The 17,400-nt window shown below is 43.3% G+C and overlaps 1 protein-coding gene and 1 non-coding gene across 3 annotated transcripts; one reads left to right on the forward strand and one right to left on the reverse strand.

Moving 5' to 3' along the window:
- Positions 1 to 4,602: 4,602 nt before the first annotated feature.
- LOC118776641 (myogenesis-regulating glycosidase-like) lies at positions 4,603 to 10,866 on the reverse strand. Of its 2 annotated transcripts, none has more exons than XM_036527114.1 (3): positions 10,827 to 10,866; positions 7,481 to 8,042; positions 4,603 to 6,796 (listed from the first exon to the last, which is right to left on the reverse strand). In XM_036527114.1, exons 2-3 carry the CDS (start codon positions 7,747 to 7,749, stop codon positions 4,990 to 4,992), a joined length of 2,076 nt encoding a protein of 691 aa, XP_036383007.1. In that variant the 5' UTR covers positions 7,750 to 8,042; positions 10,827 to 10,866; the 3' UTR covers positions 4,603 to 4,989. The 2 variants fall into 2 exon arrangements, with proteins under 2 accessions (XP_036383007.1, XP_036383008.1); XM_036527115.1 differs by lacking the exon at positions 10,827 to 10,866 and adding an exon at positions 10,589 to 10,809.
- Positions 10,867 to 11,553: 687 nt separating this feature from the next.
- trnae-uuc lies at positions 11,554 to 11,625 on the forward strand. Its single transcript has one exon. It is a non-coding gene; the product is annotated as a tRNA-Glu (tRNA).
- The last annotated feature ends 5,775 nt before the right edge of the window (positions 11,626 to 17,400 follow it).

Raw genomic sequence — 17,400 nt, forward strand, 5'->3', positions numbered from 1 at the left:
GCTCAGTCAAGCTGTACAGGGAAAAACCAGACAGACATATCAGGTTCTTAGTGCTGAACTTCAAGTCATGCAGCTCCATGCAATTACATGGAGCCGCACTGGCTCCCAACTGGCATCAAGAGAGGGACACAGGGCATGGCTTCACCCTGTCCTCAAGGACAGTAGGCTTGTGTGGTCAGAGCTGAAGGCCCCCCCGTGTCTGCAGGTGTCCCCAGGTGGCAGAGTCACCTGAGTGGAGATTAGTGGTGAAGAACTCAGGCCCTTTAGCAGAGAGGCAGTGAAAAGAAACTCCACCCACACGCTGACAAACAGAGAGTTACACACTGATCTGACTGGAGCACAACCATGCAACGATTACAATGGACTTCCTTTAAAAACTGTGCATGTATTTTGTAATTGACATCAAAGTTTTTGCAAGATGTCAGCAGGAAGACTTTGTGCTTGAGCTTACTGTGCTGAGTAATCAGCGCACAACACCGTCACAATGTTGTTGCAACACTGAAGCGATGTTAATCAGGTTCTGCTGGTATGGAAATTAAGGTGCATTTGTTAAATCTTATTTTGACTAATGCACATTTTTTTTTTATCTGTTTCAGAACAGAAATTAGAAATGAACTGAAAATACACCAAGCTTTTAATGGATAAAGTCACTACAGTGCCCAATTGTCACACAGCAAAACAAGCACTGATCCAACATTAAGGCTTATAAGAATGGCAAGTGAATATTTCAAAATAAAACCCTGGATAAAACTAAAAAACGCACTGTCCAAGAACATTAACAGAATTCCTACTTTCAGCAAGTTTTTCTTACAAACAGCAAAGGACGAGATTTGAGCAGGAGCATGATCTGAACAATGCATCCTGCAACAAACTGGCACATCAGTGGAATGGAGCTGAAGAAAATAAAAGCCATTTTCTCACACAATTTGGCACTCCAGAAGAGAGGTCTCTGGACACAATTACTACTATAGAATTCTAGAGAAAATAAAATATGTGTGTGCTTTGTTCTGTCACCCTGATGCAGAAAGATTGGCACTGAAGAAAAGGCTCCCAGTATTATCTAGATTCTATCACCTTCCCGCACAGCTAAAAGGGCCTTCGTTACCTACACAATTGTATGTTATGACAGGGACAAACATGGGACAGGGACAAACCTCGATGTCCTTTTTTCATTTGCTGTAGGAATGCATGTCTCTGCTAAAGTTTTTTTTAGTTTTGTGCCATTTTTAAAATCAGAGAAATTTATGGTTTGTTACACTTGTCATTACCTAAGTCCTCTTAAGCTCACAAAACCTAAGAAACAATTGCAAATGAATGCCCACACTAGAAGTGGAAAATATTGCATGCATGCAGATTTTAAGCTTTGCACTACATTATTGGAAATAAACCCTTCCTGTCTAGAAAAAGCTACGGTCTTGGCAAATATCCACCAGATGCTGTACATTCAACAGACCTGCTCCTGTACCACAGCAAAAAGATAGTCCTTCCATTGAGTCAGTGTCTCAAAAGGAGCTCTCTCTGCAAGGGACATGCTGCCCTCTGCTGGTGTGGAGGGTACAGTATTGTAGTATATTACAATGCTTGTTGCACATGCACACACATATGCAATACTCTCATAAATACAGCATTATCAGTAGTTTCCACCTACATTCAGAGCACGTTCAGCCTGGTCTGCTTTGCCATGAGTTTAATGTGTAACCAGCACCAGCAGGGGCAATTACATTCTAGAGTGCAGGGGAGGGACCTCTTGTGCAAGAACTATAATATTAATGATAATAATATAGTCACACAGTCTGAGCCTGTGTATAACAGCACTGCCTAGCACTGCAGGCTATAATACACTAAACTCAGGGTACTGCATGAGGTCTGGAAAACAAATCTGTTTGAACCAGGGTGGCTTTGGTTTGAAAGGCCAGAGCTCTAGATGTGCCCAAAAAAACATACACCCCCTCCCCCCAAACCCATCCTCCCCAACCTTTGTACTTTTTCTCAGAACCTTGTGATACAATAGGGATTACTTCTAGAACAATTGTTATTCAGCAACATGCAACGCTTTCAGCTTTGAAGGGAGGAAAAAACAGGAAAGAGGCAAATGGCCAAAGGATCAACATGCGGCCAGTGCTGCAGCAAGAGGAGCAAAAAATAACCGCAGCGGTTGTGAGGGAGAAAAGGCAACAGCACAGCCCCCAGAGTGATGACAGCACTGCACACATGCCAGCGTCCGTCTCTCGCGCACACACACACGCACACACCACACACACCACACACACACACCACACACACACCAAACACACACACCACACACACACCAAACACACACACCACACACACACACACACACCACACACACACACACCACACACACACACACCACACACACACACACCACACACACACACCACACACCACACACACACACACAGGCAAATGTCACGAGGGCTCACTCACTCAAACACACACATGCAAGCACGCACAGCAGTGCATAAATACAGAGAGAGACTTTGACACACACGCGAGAGCACATAGCAACAGACACGGAAAGGAGCCAAGCATGCACCCACACACGTGCCCTTGCTCGCCCCTACACACACACAGCTATATGTGCACACGTACACACAGACATCAAAGCGAAAGGCAACCCTAGGCCTTCTACTACAGCAAACAGTGGTGAGGAATGTATCGATCTGGCGTGAGAACGCAGGGACAGCGGCCACAGTACAAGGAGCTTACAAAGCCAGTCAGGCTGGATTCTGAATCGTAATCATAATGCGACAACACCACAAACACCATATTGGTATTCAAACAAAGGATTGGGGTATAACAATCCTTCACTATGGATTGGCTCATCCCTTTCAATTCTTCCAAAGAACCTCTACTGCTGGTGAAATGCTCACACTAACACATATTTAACAAGTAACTATCCAACGCCAATTCAACTGAACATTTTTTGTGCATTCCTTTAAAGTGCAAAGCACAGGTCACTGGAGGAATTCCACCTGACTTTTTAAACCAACATTCATCTCAATTTGCCGGACGATAAAAATACTGCTCAGATTCAATACGTTTATGATAATTTAGATGATATTTTACACCTTTATTACTGAATTCTTGTGCTTCATTATATGAATGACACTTTTTTGACATATTTTTGTGCTTCATCTGCTAACCAAAAAGAACATACCCCATATTGTAGTGCAGCTGCTACACTGACACAAATGGGTTAAGCAAAAGACGTGGTATTCAGCTAACGAATATCACCTCATGTGTTTAAGGTTGTATGATATACACATCCTCATCTTCACTCTGTGACCGAAAGCTGTTCACAAGTTCTGCCTTAATAACCCCATAAGCAATAGCCAATCAGCCCTACCTTAGCAGAATATGAAACGGAATACTAGGACGGAAGGAGAGGGCAATTCAAGATCACCTGCAGCAGGGCTACCACAGGACATCAATAGCTGTGTCACTCAGCAGTTACATGGCGTAAACAGAGAAGGGGAATTGCTGTGTCTCAAGTTCCAGGCACACTATACACACCCCTGATTACCGCTTATTATGAGAGATCCCTCCAATGGGTTTATGAAATACATTTTTCTGTGTATACAATTTATTCTAATCCTTTCAAATCACAGTGGCACTTCAGAGCTCAGACACCTCTTAGGTTTAATGCAATAGTTACCTTGCTCTTTGTTTATTTTTGTTGCGGGATACACGCTTTGGGATAAGTTAAAGCTTATGCAACATTACCACATGTTACCCTGTTATAGGATATTAAATGCAAACCCAAACAAGATTATATGATAGAGCACCTGAGGGTATGGCTTATTGTCACTGAATGTGATTTTTTTGGTGGTCTGCCTCTTTCATGCAACTGCTAACTGCGCATGCACAATGTAACTCTACACCGTAAGTTGGGAGATGCAACATGTAGTCATTACCTGATGAATTAGTTGAGTTTTGGCCATAAAGAGCCAATGCATTTGAGGTTTTCCTCATTCAAACAATCACCAGTGGGACCACTGCCTAGGGTACTGGTGAATTCAAAGAACGAAAAACCAAAGGCAAACAAAAACAAAACAAACGAGAGCAATTCTTACACTACATTTTAAGAATTCGGAACACTCTGTATTTTACATTAATATTAAGTTCAACAAAAATACTCCCGTTATCCCTTTTCTCCCAGGCTGCAGTTGTGCTACACTGAACTAAATAACTAAATTACCTAGATATTAAGGGAAAAAAAAAACACATGAAATCCCTGCCAACAAGCTTCAAAGTCACATGTGACTAAGGCATACCTGTAAAACCAACACACAGACCAGCATGACCTCTCCCCAGCATGATGAATCTGTGCACCAAAACACTAATCGGTATCATGAAAAAGTGTTGCTAATCAATGTGATATGTAAAACACAATTGGTGCTGCAAGCTGTTAATGAACCCTCACCGGGGTCCCAGAAAATGTTCAAAATGACAAAATCAAAGTCAGTGAATGAAGAAGCAAGCTGGAGGCGCACATTCAAAGTGTAAGCATACAGACGCCCCCCCACCCCCCCCCCACGCTCCAGACGTCTGCGTTCATCCAGAGACGTGTCATGTGCAGCATGGATTCGAAAGCCCACTCTACAGACTGCGTGAAGACACTGATGTTGACTTAGCAAAGGCGTGATGCGAGATGGCCATTTGAACAGCTCAGTGCTGTACAACACCTATGGCGAAGGCACGGTAATCACGTGCATGAATCGGGAAGAGCAGTTAGGTGCCCACAGACAGATCAGGGCAGGCTTCTGTTCTTGAGGTACTGTCAAGCAAATATACATTTTAAAATTACAATTTCGTGTGAGCAAATTTTTCTGCCAGCTGGCCTGTTGCAATATTTGCGAAATAAATTATTAATTTGTACCCAACTGTATTTACCCGTGTGCATGTGTTAATTAATATATACACTGTGGAAATGTGGTGTAGCCTGCAATTATATCCAGCAGTGTGTTATTTTCCTGATTCTTGCACCCACACGAAATACGCGATCTCATCCAGGTTGACGTGGTAGTCAGTGAGGTGCATGGGGCCTTTGTCGAAGTACTCCCCCTTGTAGCTGCGCCATCGTCCGGCAGGGAGGTAGATGTCCCTCTCCTGCTTACCGGGCTCCAGCACGGGTGCCACCATGAGGTCGTCCCCGATGAGGAACTGGGAGTCTATCTTGTACGCCGCCTCGTCGTCGGTGGCGATCCACCACAGCGGGCGGATGATGGGGTCGCCCGTGTTGAGCACCTCGCTGGCCAGCTCCAGGACCCGCGGGGCCACCAGGGTCTCGTGGAGCGTGGCGAAGCTCTGGGCGATGTGGATGACCTGCGTGTCGTACTCCCACGGCGGGATGGAGAAGCGCATGGCGGGCATGAAGGCCGACAGCTCCAGCCAGCGGATGTAGAGCTCGCGGTCGGGCAGCCGCTGGCCGCCGTCGGTGCGGTTGGGGTAGACGTTGCCGCCGATCATGTCCGGCAGGATGAACTGGTATCCCAGGATGCTGATGGTGAGCACGGTGGGGATGATGGACTTGAGGCCCAGCTCGTAGCCCCAGACGGAGTCGCGGTCGATGATGCGGAAGAAGCAGGAGATGTTCTGCGACTGGTAGCCCACGCGCAGCTCAGCGCGCTCGTAGAAGGGGATGGCCATCTCCGTGTAGCGGCGGGTGAAGGTGCTGGGGTCGCGCAGCGGGAGCAGGGTGCTGAACTGCTGCGGGAGGTAGCTTGTCTCGCCGGCATCGAACTTGAACGAGACCACGCCGCTGTACTTGGACATGAGGGCGCGGAGGTGGGAGGAGTACCAGTCGCGAGTGTCCGGGTTGGTGAAGTCCAGGATGGCGCCGACGCCGTTCCACCAGCTCACCAGTGCCGGCAGCTGACCTGCGGGCTCCCGCACAAACAGCCCCTTCTCCATGCCTACGCCGAAGTTCGCCGAGTCGTAGTTGACGAAAGGGTGCGTCCAGAGGGAGACCAGGAAGCCGTCCGCCTTCAGCTTCTGGAAGACGGACGAGGCGTTGGGGAACTTGACCGGGTCGAAGTCAAACTCGCCATAGCCAGTGGTGTAGCGGTCGTCCAGCTCCAGGTGGCTGCAGTTGAAGCCGTACTTGCGGATGTTGGCTGCGTACGTCAGCAGCTTCTCCTCGTCAATCTCAGTCTTGTACATGGCCCAGGTGGACCAGATGGGGTGGCGGAAGACGACCTCAGAGGGCACCTTGTTGGGCTTGTTGAAGTAGCGCCGCACCATGTACTTGTGAATGGAGGTGACGTCGTGGCCAACGCACACCCGGTAGCTAAGCTCGGCATAGGGTGGCTGCCCGGGATCAGGCTTGTATGGGCTGTCCTGGTACCTGGCCTGAAAGCGCATGGTCTTCTCGCTGTCGTCCCAGCCCAAGTGGAAGGGGACCGAATCGTTGATCTTGATGGCGGTGGCATTCGACGAGAGCCAGTAGCGCTCCAGGATGCCGCCAAAGTCGTCACGGTTGGCGTAGATGTCGCTGGTGATGAAGGGCTTCGGTGTCTGCCTGCTGCTTATGGAGATGGGCCAGTGCTGGGTGCTGGTCTCCGCCCCGCCGTACCAGTGCGAGCTGTTGTACGCCATGGCGTGCTCCACGGGCCGATCGCTCTCCACCTCCTCCCAGCGCACGCGGTAGCACATGACCGTGTCTTTGGGCCTGACTGTCTGGATGAAGAAGTTCAGCTTCCCCGCCTCGGAGCGGTCGCAGCTCACAATCTCCGCCTCCTTCGAGCAGGAATCCAGGTCCAGAGTCCCTGACCTGAGGAGACAAGAGAAGGGAAGAAGGCAAAGCAATAAAAAAATCAATACGAGTCACCTTTGGGCTTGTTAAGCTTATGTTTGCATTGTTGGCAATAAAGCTTCACTAAATAAAGGGAACAAAATGAAAACAAGGATAATTTGGCAGTAGATCAAAATAACATGAAGTATTTAAATATCAATAGCATTTTATCACTGTCATAACTTTAGCATTTTTGATTTCCTGACCAGTACTAAGCTAATGTACAACTTATTACAAGACACAACACACTGCTGGACCTGTGTGTGGCATTTGTTACAATTTTTTTTAAGAATGAGACAAGATAAAAAGCAACCCAGCTTATAGACAAAATTAAACAAATGCAGCCCCCGCAAATGGCTTTCCAGGCAGCAGCGTACCGTACTGGAACGGAACAGTGACCTTTTGTTTAGAAGCCCTGATTCAATTCCCCGCTGCGGCATTGCTGTTGTATTCTTGAGCAAGATACCCACAATTGCCTCAGTAAATATGAACCTCTATAAATGGGCAAAATTGTAATCTATGCAAGTCGCTCTGGATAAGAGTGCTTGCTAAATGACAATAACGTAATGTAATGGAAGAGTCAAGAACAATGAGAGGGATGGAGACAGAGACGGGGTACAGCTGGAGGGATGAAGAGGGGATACTTAGGCCCAGCAAACAGACCTGAAGGCCATTTGGAAGACGATGTCCCCAGCCTGGTTGTGGATGACGAAGCCGTCCTTGTTGAGGTCGAGCAGCCCTGTCTTCAGTATGTCGGCCTTGCGCAGGGAGCTGGTGTAGTAGCACCAGGCGACCACTGCCGCTATCACTAGTACCACGCCCAGGATGCTTGCCATCATCAGCTGCCGCCCTTCCCTGTCCATCTTCTTCTTCATCGGCGCCGCACTGTACAGAGTGGTGCCGTCAGCACCGCCCGGTACCACCTGATACATGGTGCTAATGGCTGCCTTTTGTTGGTTGTTTTGCTCTACTTTCTCATGTAGAGTTACTCAGCCAGTGCTTTTTCAGAAGTTACAGAGGAGCATGAGGATATGTGGCTGTACAGCATTAGGCTGCATTGCTGAGACTTTCTGTGCAATTTTTTTTTGAGAGAGCAATAACAGGAAGGGGGGTTTTGTCTATGCCTTCTTTCTCTTTACATTGACTTCCTGTTCTCTGCACAAATCCACTCCATCTTCCTGCAACCTTGGACGAAAAATGATTCACACTCGGGTTTTCACTTACTCTACAAAAGAAAAGAAAAGACAAAATCTGGTAAAAAAAAACAATCAACATGTTCATTTAACATTTACACAAATCATCTAATCAAAAAATGTTATCAAATCTGACATTATGCAGTTCCTTGTCAAATCATAAAAAGCCCCAAATTCTCAAGCTTTGGTAAATTTTGGACAATGACAAATTTTAGTACTATGAAAACCCCTTCTTTTACACCTGTGCACAGATCACAGATGGTTCTTAGAGATACAGTGTACCATGTCACTGGTATGCACAGAAGTAGAGAGCAGTTTTCTGGAGTGCAGGTCTAGCCCTTACCTCATCCGTTTCAATGTCATGCATTTATCAGGTGAACAGGCACCCGAAAAACATCCTGTCAGCAAGTCTTAATAACACCCAGCACAGAGGCCGGGCTTGAGTGCTACCTAATATGGGGTCTGCATAACCATCCCATGGCTAAGAGCTGCCCACAAATAGACCTGAGAATGACACAACTTGGACCAGACTGGCTGTAGACAAGGATTCCCACAGACTTCAGCACTACACAAAGATAAGAGGGATTACAGAAAGCTCGCTCAGGGAATTCAAAGCTAGAATTAGCTGAAATGCCTTAATTCAGACTGGTCTTCCTGTTGGTCTGGGTATTCAATGCCAGCTTTAGACAAAGTCAGTGATGGCAACTGCATTTACACTAATTGACAGTATTTCATGTAACCATCTTGATGTGCATTTTATTTCTATTGGAGGGAAAACCAAATTCACAGGGAAAATAGACCATTTAGAAACCCAAAGAATAATCTAACAATAATCTAATGGTTATGATTTCATCATCACATACATTACTTTGCATATTACATATATGTGCATGCTTAATGCAACACCTTAAATATAGTAGTTACAGTCCATGAAAGCTACAGTTCTAGCTTGCCAGTTAAACAGACACCTATCTGAAAAGGTACACTATGTATACTGTTCACCTATGTAATTAGATAACTTGCTAACCTGTTAGACAGGATGGTGGGTTGAAATAGTTAGCTAGGGAGTCTAGAGTATACATTACCTGAAAATACTGTACTGACCGTTACTGTAGCGGCATACCATACTAGGCATTACAAGTGGAAAACTATACACATGCATGCACACGTGACACACACACACAGCCACACACACATGCACATGAGCAAGCACACACACAAAGTAGGGCAGAGTGGCACTTGTGAACTCCATGATCTTAGTGCAGGTGTATACGGTTTACAGCCATGCACAGCATGAGCAAGAATAGCTCATAGTCACACAACTCCAGAGTTCAACCAGGCTCCGAATTTGATAAAGTCATTGTGAAAATGTCAAACAATCACTATATCATCAGAATGGTCCTATTATGGACACACAATTAAGTTAATATATCCATGCAACAATGACTAGGCAATGTCCAGCACCCATCTTATAATAATGTCTGAACGAAAGCACAGACTGTGGCACAAGAAATCTATTTATAGGAATACTGATATTGTGCCAAAATGAAGCAAGAGAACTGTCCTTTTGAGGAAAAGATGTTCAGCTTCTCTGGGCTCTGAGATCGGATATTCCCACATGGTTTACAGTTTTAAGACAAGAAAGCAATCCCTGTCACATTAATACTACAGGCCTATGTGTAAAGACAACATTAACAAGTATTGCTTTACAGAAAAGAATGCAACAACAATAGAACTTCAGCTCTATGCTTAACAGCCACACTTGACTTCCCACACTGGAGCCCTGGTTGAAAGAATCCATACTGGGAAAGGGACGAGATGAGGAATACTACTGATTATAGCCATCCTCTTGGTATAAACGGTATTCCAGATTTATTAAACTACAGCACACACTGGCCTAGCACATGAAAAATCACAAGCTGCCACAATAAGTTAAGTAACTTGTGTGTAGTACTGCACGGAGGGCGTAAACAGTCATAAACAGGTTTCAGTTCCTACTGGGTTCTACTGAGGTTTAACTTTTGCTGATGATCACCTTATCTGCAAGGGTAGGCTAGCCATATTGTTATGCTCACACTGCAAATAATCAAATTGTGAAATACCCCAATTTTTCCAAAATACGATGTGACATACAGTATGTCCGTACTTTAATCACGATTTGTGTTTGAACACAGAACGTCTAAAGTCACACACCCACTATCGGCGTTGGACAAACAGAAAAGACATGTATACTTCAAGAGGATCAACAACATACTTTAAGTGAATTTAAACAGTACAGTAACAGTCATAAAACTGTTTAAAAACATCACATTTCAGTCATAAAGCACTTTCTTCTTTATAATGAATTCTTTGGAATTTGTTAGTTTGGAGTTTGTTTATTGCTTATCTTAACGAAGAAGGCTATCCCAATGTACGAGCAGGTTTTACATGAAGATAAGAGGAGTTATCTAGAAAAAAAAACATTTGTGGAACTGATGTTTTATGGACGAAGTCACGTAACAGACTTCCTCATAATTCACAGTTTAGGCTGACGGATAAAACTACGCAGAAAACCTGCTCTTTATACAAGAATGACAACCTTAACCCCTTGCTCCTTCGTGAGCTCGAGTGTTCACTGCTGCGGCGTCTTGCTTTTTCAGCTCCGGACAGAGAAGTTACCTTGGGCAGCTCGCTAGTACAAACACCCGAGGTTACATCACATTACTTTGCTAAGACATGAGGTATCTGGACATATTCGTTTGAATTTTATGGACAGAAACCAACACCTGAAAAAACGAAAGTGGAGAAAAATGAACAAAGACCGCGGCACTACTTACCACCTTCAAGTACCTCACTGCGCTTCGCAAGAACAGTGCGAAGTCCGCCTCTATGAAATTGGTAACACCACGTGACGGAAAATACGAATGATGATTGTACCCTGTATGTGTCACTCAAATAAAATACCGGAAATTATATTCTTTATGGGAATTGCAGTTTTAGAAACTAAATAAATAAATGAAATCGTGAGTAAATCGTCACAGTTAGAATAAACTGAATGCAATTCGGAAATACGCAATACATTTATTGTTTTATTCTGTTCATGATGGTGTTTTTTTGTCAGCAGGGCTAAATAACAAGGACATTCCATTATTCAAATAACCATTTTCGAGACGTGGCAATTTTAATAATATCTAAGTAGTATACGAGTCATTCTATGTTAAATTTTCATTCGCCTGTCAGGCTGTTGTCTGAGATATACATTCTCCTCATCCGCTCTTCACTAGCTATACTGCCAGGCTTACGGTAAAGAACACAGTCATCTTTGAACTTTGCAGTTGTTCTGCATATGGTCTGCTATATGGTAATTGTCACTTATGTATGTATAATTACTTGCGACCATTTTCCTCCACACTTAATAGTAGTTCATCCTCATACCGCTCAAGTAATCGAGTCATTACGTCATTGCCAGTATGTGCTGACGAATTGAAGACGCACTCACAGACAATACCTATATTTTTTTTACTAGACATGAGGAAGATAATGATTTTTGCACCTCCAGCAGTCTCCCATATGGTCTAGCGGTTAGGATTCCTGGTTTTCACCCAGGCGGCCCGGGTTCGACTCCCGGTATGGGAAGAGAGTTTTATGGCGAAAACAACTGGGATATTTCCGTGTGACCTGATCTGCTTAATTGTTCCTCATATAGCCACACGGGATGTGGAAGGCGTAATTTCACAAAGTTTAAGAAAACAAAAATTAACTCTGGTTGAAATGTTTATGGCGACAGTGTAGCACGGTGGTAAGGAGCAAGCATCGTAACAGAAAGGTTGCCGTTCAACTCCCCACTTAGGGCACTGTTGTTGTATCCATGGATAAGGTACCTAACCCAGAATTGCCACTATAAATAACGTTCAAATAAAATGGGTAACGTAAAAAAAAAAAACTGTAACCATGCAAGCTGCTGTGGAAAAGAGCGTCTGATAAATGCCAATAATGTAATGTAACATAAGGGTCCTTTGGAATTTACCATGCTGTAGTTTGTTTCTTCCTGCCACAGTCATTTTTCTCCTTTATACAACAATTTTTGGAATCTCCAATTGCAAATAAAGCTCATCTCAGCAAGACAACATCGGCATTTGAGCGGGAGCACTGAAGCAAGAAGACGAATGCAATCCTCCGACAAACTGTCAACCGTTATTTTTCACACTACAAGTCCCATCATGCACTACAGATACGTAAGCAGTGATTGAACGATGAGAACAGCTCTGTTCGTTTTAATCTAGTGGCTATCTTGGCACTTGGCAAGCCCTAGGGTGCCAGAGAGCGGAAAGATGGAGAAATAGACAAGCCGACAGTCAAATCCTTACACCGGATAATTTGTTTCCCAGGACTGGAATCTAATGTGGGCTGTAGGGCTCATTGTTTGTTTATAATGACTGCCTTAGTGACTGATAAGCTGAACAGAATTCCCATTCGCATCCTTACAGACCATATATTTTGTAAAGTAAAATAAAACATGACCCTGTATTTGTGAAACCTGAGACACATTCATGAGAAAGTAATTCTGATATATTGAATCAGGACAAGTTCTGCTGTCAACACAACTACATTGAAGGCAAACTGGATAGGCCTGGATAGGGGAAACTGTTTCAATATTACCATGGTGGTTTGCCATAGATGAGGCATGAACAAAGATGAGCTATGTGGTAGATGCAGAAGCAAGCTGTCCCATCGGCCTGCCAAAACTCCTCATGTGACACTGCTTAACCTCAGATATGTGACAATGATGCCCTTTGTGTTCCTCACAACAACAACAAAATCCACAGCCTACTGGGAAACAGCAGCTGATTGTATGACAAAATGCAAAATTGCTTGTGATTTTTGTGGAGACACAAGCGCAGCGAGTGCAGAGATGACCTACACGTGTCCATGCAGTCCCGAGATTATCAAAGGCTGTTAAAAAGTTAAAAGGGGCTTTACAGCATAAATTGCCACGAGAAAGTGTGTGTCTGTGCGTGTACGTTTGTGTATATGTCTCTGTGAACACATTGCTATGAAGGTAGCGAAAATACTAATTAGCCAATCAATCGCGTACACTACCACCTACTGGATGCTTGTGTTATAACAGCCACAGCCTACGATTTCTTGAAAGTAAGTTGCAAATTGTGAGTCGCGCTTCTTTCTTTTTTGGCGAGAGAAAGCGGCCAAAAATCACGTGATAAGATTACGCTCCTGAGCTCTCAGACCGTAAAAGCAAATCCTGTGGTACAGTCTTACGAGTATGAAATTGTGCAATTTGTTTTTTGCAGTTTTGCAGATCGGAAGTTACCACTGCAAACTCCAAAATGCGGTTTCGCAAGTTGTGAATTATAATTGCAATCAGTGTTTCGCCTTTACAGTTCGCCGTTTATAAGTCATATCTTATCATCAAATCATACTCTGCTCTTCTTCGTATTTAAGGCACGAATTCTACCTTCATACCCTCTCACTCTCAGCAGCACGTCTTCAGCAGAGCGCTACCTCTGCCATCTAGTGGCAGAAACACAGAATGCGTACTTGTTTTTCTTACCACAGAACTCATATGATCGTAACAGAAGTCATAACAGAGCATTACGCACCACACAGATCTTAGAAGGAATGATAACAGTCAGAACTGTTTGACCATAAATAGAAGAATAAGATCTTCAGCTGTGGATCAGCTTTAAGGGAAGTGACTGCGTGCTTGATTACCGTTCATTTTGGCGGGCAGATTAGGCTGGTTTCAGGCTGCAGTCAGCCTTCCACTGATCCAAATCCATGAGACAAGACAAAGAAACTTGTCACACCAAGTTCTGCCAGTTCTTACTCCAGTTTAAAGATTTGATTTGGCTTTTAGCTTTGTCAACAACATTGGGGTGGGTGGGGAGGGGGTGTTGTATAAAAATCTTTCATGTCTGTGTCTCAGTGCTGGACAGCGACCAGCAACACCACACAGTGCAGTCCTTCAGGACTGAAGCAGCTCCTACACTGTTACTTAAAGTACAACAAATTCATCAAGTAAATGTCAAGGATTTACAGCTTTTACATGGAAGAAAATGACTGGAACCAATATTCCTCTATGGCAGTAACTTTTATGAGAGGCATTCTTTTATCTCTAAGTGCATCAGCTGCCATTCTCAAAAGCCAACACTGTAACTGAAGCATTAACATTACCATTAACAGTAACATTAACAGTAACATGTCTAAATGCAGACATGCTCAATAGTCAGGTGTGTCTTCTAAATTCTCCAATTAAAAAAGCATCAAGAAAACTTTGAAAGTGAAATTGTGACTCAGTAGTGAATGACATCACAAAGTGTGATCACGCCTATTGTCTGTAAAAGAGCTTCAGGACAGACAGAAGGTATAAATCCTGCTTTAGACAGTGAGGAGAGAGGCCTGGCTCTTCAGTAAGAGCAGGGAGCCTAATACTTTACTCCTTTTCCTGCAAACAACACCCCTCCCCCCGCCTGCCATCAGATAGACGGAGAGAGTAAGACAGAACATGAGCTGAGCAAGTAAGTAAAGACAGGGGGAGTGGAAGAGGGGCAAAGCTTGTGGGAGCATGTGTTTTATTCACCTGTTTGTTTAGCAGTTGGTTGAATTTGTGCTCACAGAGATCTGCTCTGATGTCAAGCCCCCCCAGGGAAGGAGAGAAAGAGAAACAGAGGGAGAGAGGCTTGGCAGGGAGCAGGTGACGCTACTCTCTCCCTTCCATTAGCTTGTGTTCTCAGCCCTCCATTTTCATTAAAGAGCAATTATCCAACATCCCATTCCCCTCAGTGTTGTTTTAGTGGACTCCAAAATTCTCACACTGTGCTTAATTATCATTACAACAGCTGTGACCATAATTGTCATTGAGATTATGATCCTGATTATGGTTATTTTATTACTACCACTAAACACCAAAAGTGTTGCTGAAAATTACACATGGCCAGAGCTGACAGATTGCAATCAGTGAGGTAGGATTTTGTATCTGAGTACAGGTGATTATACTCAATGATTTGTCACCGTAACACACCTTGTACACAACTTTGAGAAATGTGCTTACTTTTTTGTGCCTTACACTATAAAGTGTCTTGCAAGATGTAAGGAATTAAAAGACAAACAAAAACTCAAGAATATTGTGGTTAGATGGAATATGGACTGGAATTTAGAATCCGATCCATATATGCAGGGACTTCTGATTTTCATGAAGTGAATACCATTCCAAGAACGAGAGGTTCTTGGAATGGTATTCACTTCTTGAAAGGTTCGACCAAATGGAAAGACACAGGTCACTCAGGGACAGGTCTGAAGATGCCATCACTGTCACCTGTGGACCTCACGTACAGTAACTGTCGGCTTAGGACAATCACAAATATATACGCCTGTATCAGCCCAGATGTTGCTGACATGAGCAACTAAAGGCCAGCAGACTGGGATGTCAGCTTCACAGGGTCAGTGACAAATCTTAATTTATGCACCAAATGTATAAATCCATTGTAAATACGTTTGGAAATACCTCTTAACTGAGTAATATCATATTGGGTCATCTGGGTCACTGAGGGAGTTTCTAATGTGTTTTAAGAATAAATTGGGATTTTAATGATAAAATATTACAATTATTCTGACTAGGACTCAATGCACTGCTGTATTTATCAGTAGTGATCCTGCTGTATGGTTTGGTGTACAAACTGAGACAGACACAATCTGACATTTCCACTTGTCTTGAGTTTATTGATATGTTACACTACACAGAACAATAACATTGTTAAATACTGGCATGGAAATGTTTACATCTTCATAATCATAATAATAATAATCATAAGAATAAAAAATCGGTGTGTTTCTATGTTTAAAAAAATGCATACTTTTCATATAACGTTCAAATAAATTAAAACATACCACTGGCAATAAATATAAGTTCTGTAAAACTCATCACTTAAGGCATACTCTAATTGCAAACTTATTCAAAGCTGTGAGCAAGTGCGTTGAGATTAAAATAAAAAATAAATAACTAAATGAAAGCACATTTATTAGTGTTCTAGAAGTGAGATGACAGCAGAGGGAGAGTTATATTGTAATATAAAAATAAAACAAAACAAAAAAAACCCTTCCAATTAATCCAAACGACTGGTGTGTGCTTGTTTAATTTTAGTAGTTGAAATAAAAAAGGACAACACGGCAATACACCGATTCTGCAGGTGTCTGTAAAATTAGTGCAGAGAGATCGAGGTGGCTTGAGGTTTTCTCAGCGATAGGATTGCTTCATGAACACTCCAAATGGGTGGGACTATCAAGTCATCACAGACTTGAACCAATCACAGTGCTCTGCCCTTGGGAGCAAAGTCAACTGATTGGCTCCAACAGGCAGCGCCCCACATGGGGACTCCACCCATCATGAAGACTCACTCTTCTACCACTTGTTTCTCTAATTGATATTCCTGTCAGACACACTGCATTATGGCAAACCAGTGAGGCAAAACTGAGAAGGGGACGGTACCTGAAAGACCTGGATTACAATGAGATTACAACTGCACTAGTGAACTGTTTGTTTACTTATTTTTTTCCATTTCCAAGTTGAATATCAAAAAGAACAGGAAATGTGTTTTGTATTCCTAAGTTTTTCTATCATTTTTTCAGAATTCAAGATCAAAAGATCCTCAAAATATATACATGAACCTAAATCATACATACAGGAGTGTAATATACAGTAACAAAGTTTTGTGATAATTTCAGAGGAAAAACAGAAATCTGTGATGTTGCCAATGCTTTTCCTTGTCAATCATGCATGGATCAAAACCTTCGTCTCATGACAATGGACTGCAGCAGGGATTTTAATGAGTCTGACAGAATATCTCGGGAAAAAAGCCTGTAACTAAACATCTAAACCTCTCCTAAAGTGCAGGAGCTTTCAAATGGCCGGGATTAGACCTGCCCAGAACTTGATGAGGATATTTGCTTCAAACATACTGAACCAAAGAAACCACATCCATTTGGAACCAGACAAACGGTCTGCTACGTACTGACTGAAATTTAACAGGAAAACAAAAAACAAAAGGGTAACAAACTCATTGCATATACAGTAAATATATATGTCAAATATCTTACATTTTACACTTCCCTTTGTGTACTGGCAATTCCTGTGTCGTCCTATTGTTTGTGTGTGTGTGTGTGTGTGTGTGTGTGTTGTGAGGTGGACTCCAGGCAGTGAAAGTGGTGGACAGTAACAGACAGAGGGCGCTAAAGTGCTCTGTCACTGGGCTTCTCATCACACATTTTACACTACATTACTAAGCAAACACTCTTATCCAGAGTGACTTACACAAAAACTTTTTGCATGTGGATATTACAGCTGAATATTTACTGCGGCAATTCTGGGGTAAGTACCTTGTCCAAGCAGCATGACCC

Source organism: Megalops cyprinoides, chromosome 4, assembly GCF_013368585.1.
Source record: "Megalops cyprinoides isolate fMegCyp1 chromosome 4, fMegCyp1.pri, whole genome shotgun sequence".
Classification (NCBI taxonomy): domain Eukaryota; kingdom Metazoa; phylum Chordata; class Actinopteri; order Elopiformes; family Megalopidae; genus Megalops; species Megalops cyprinoides.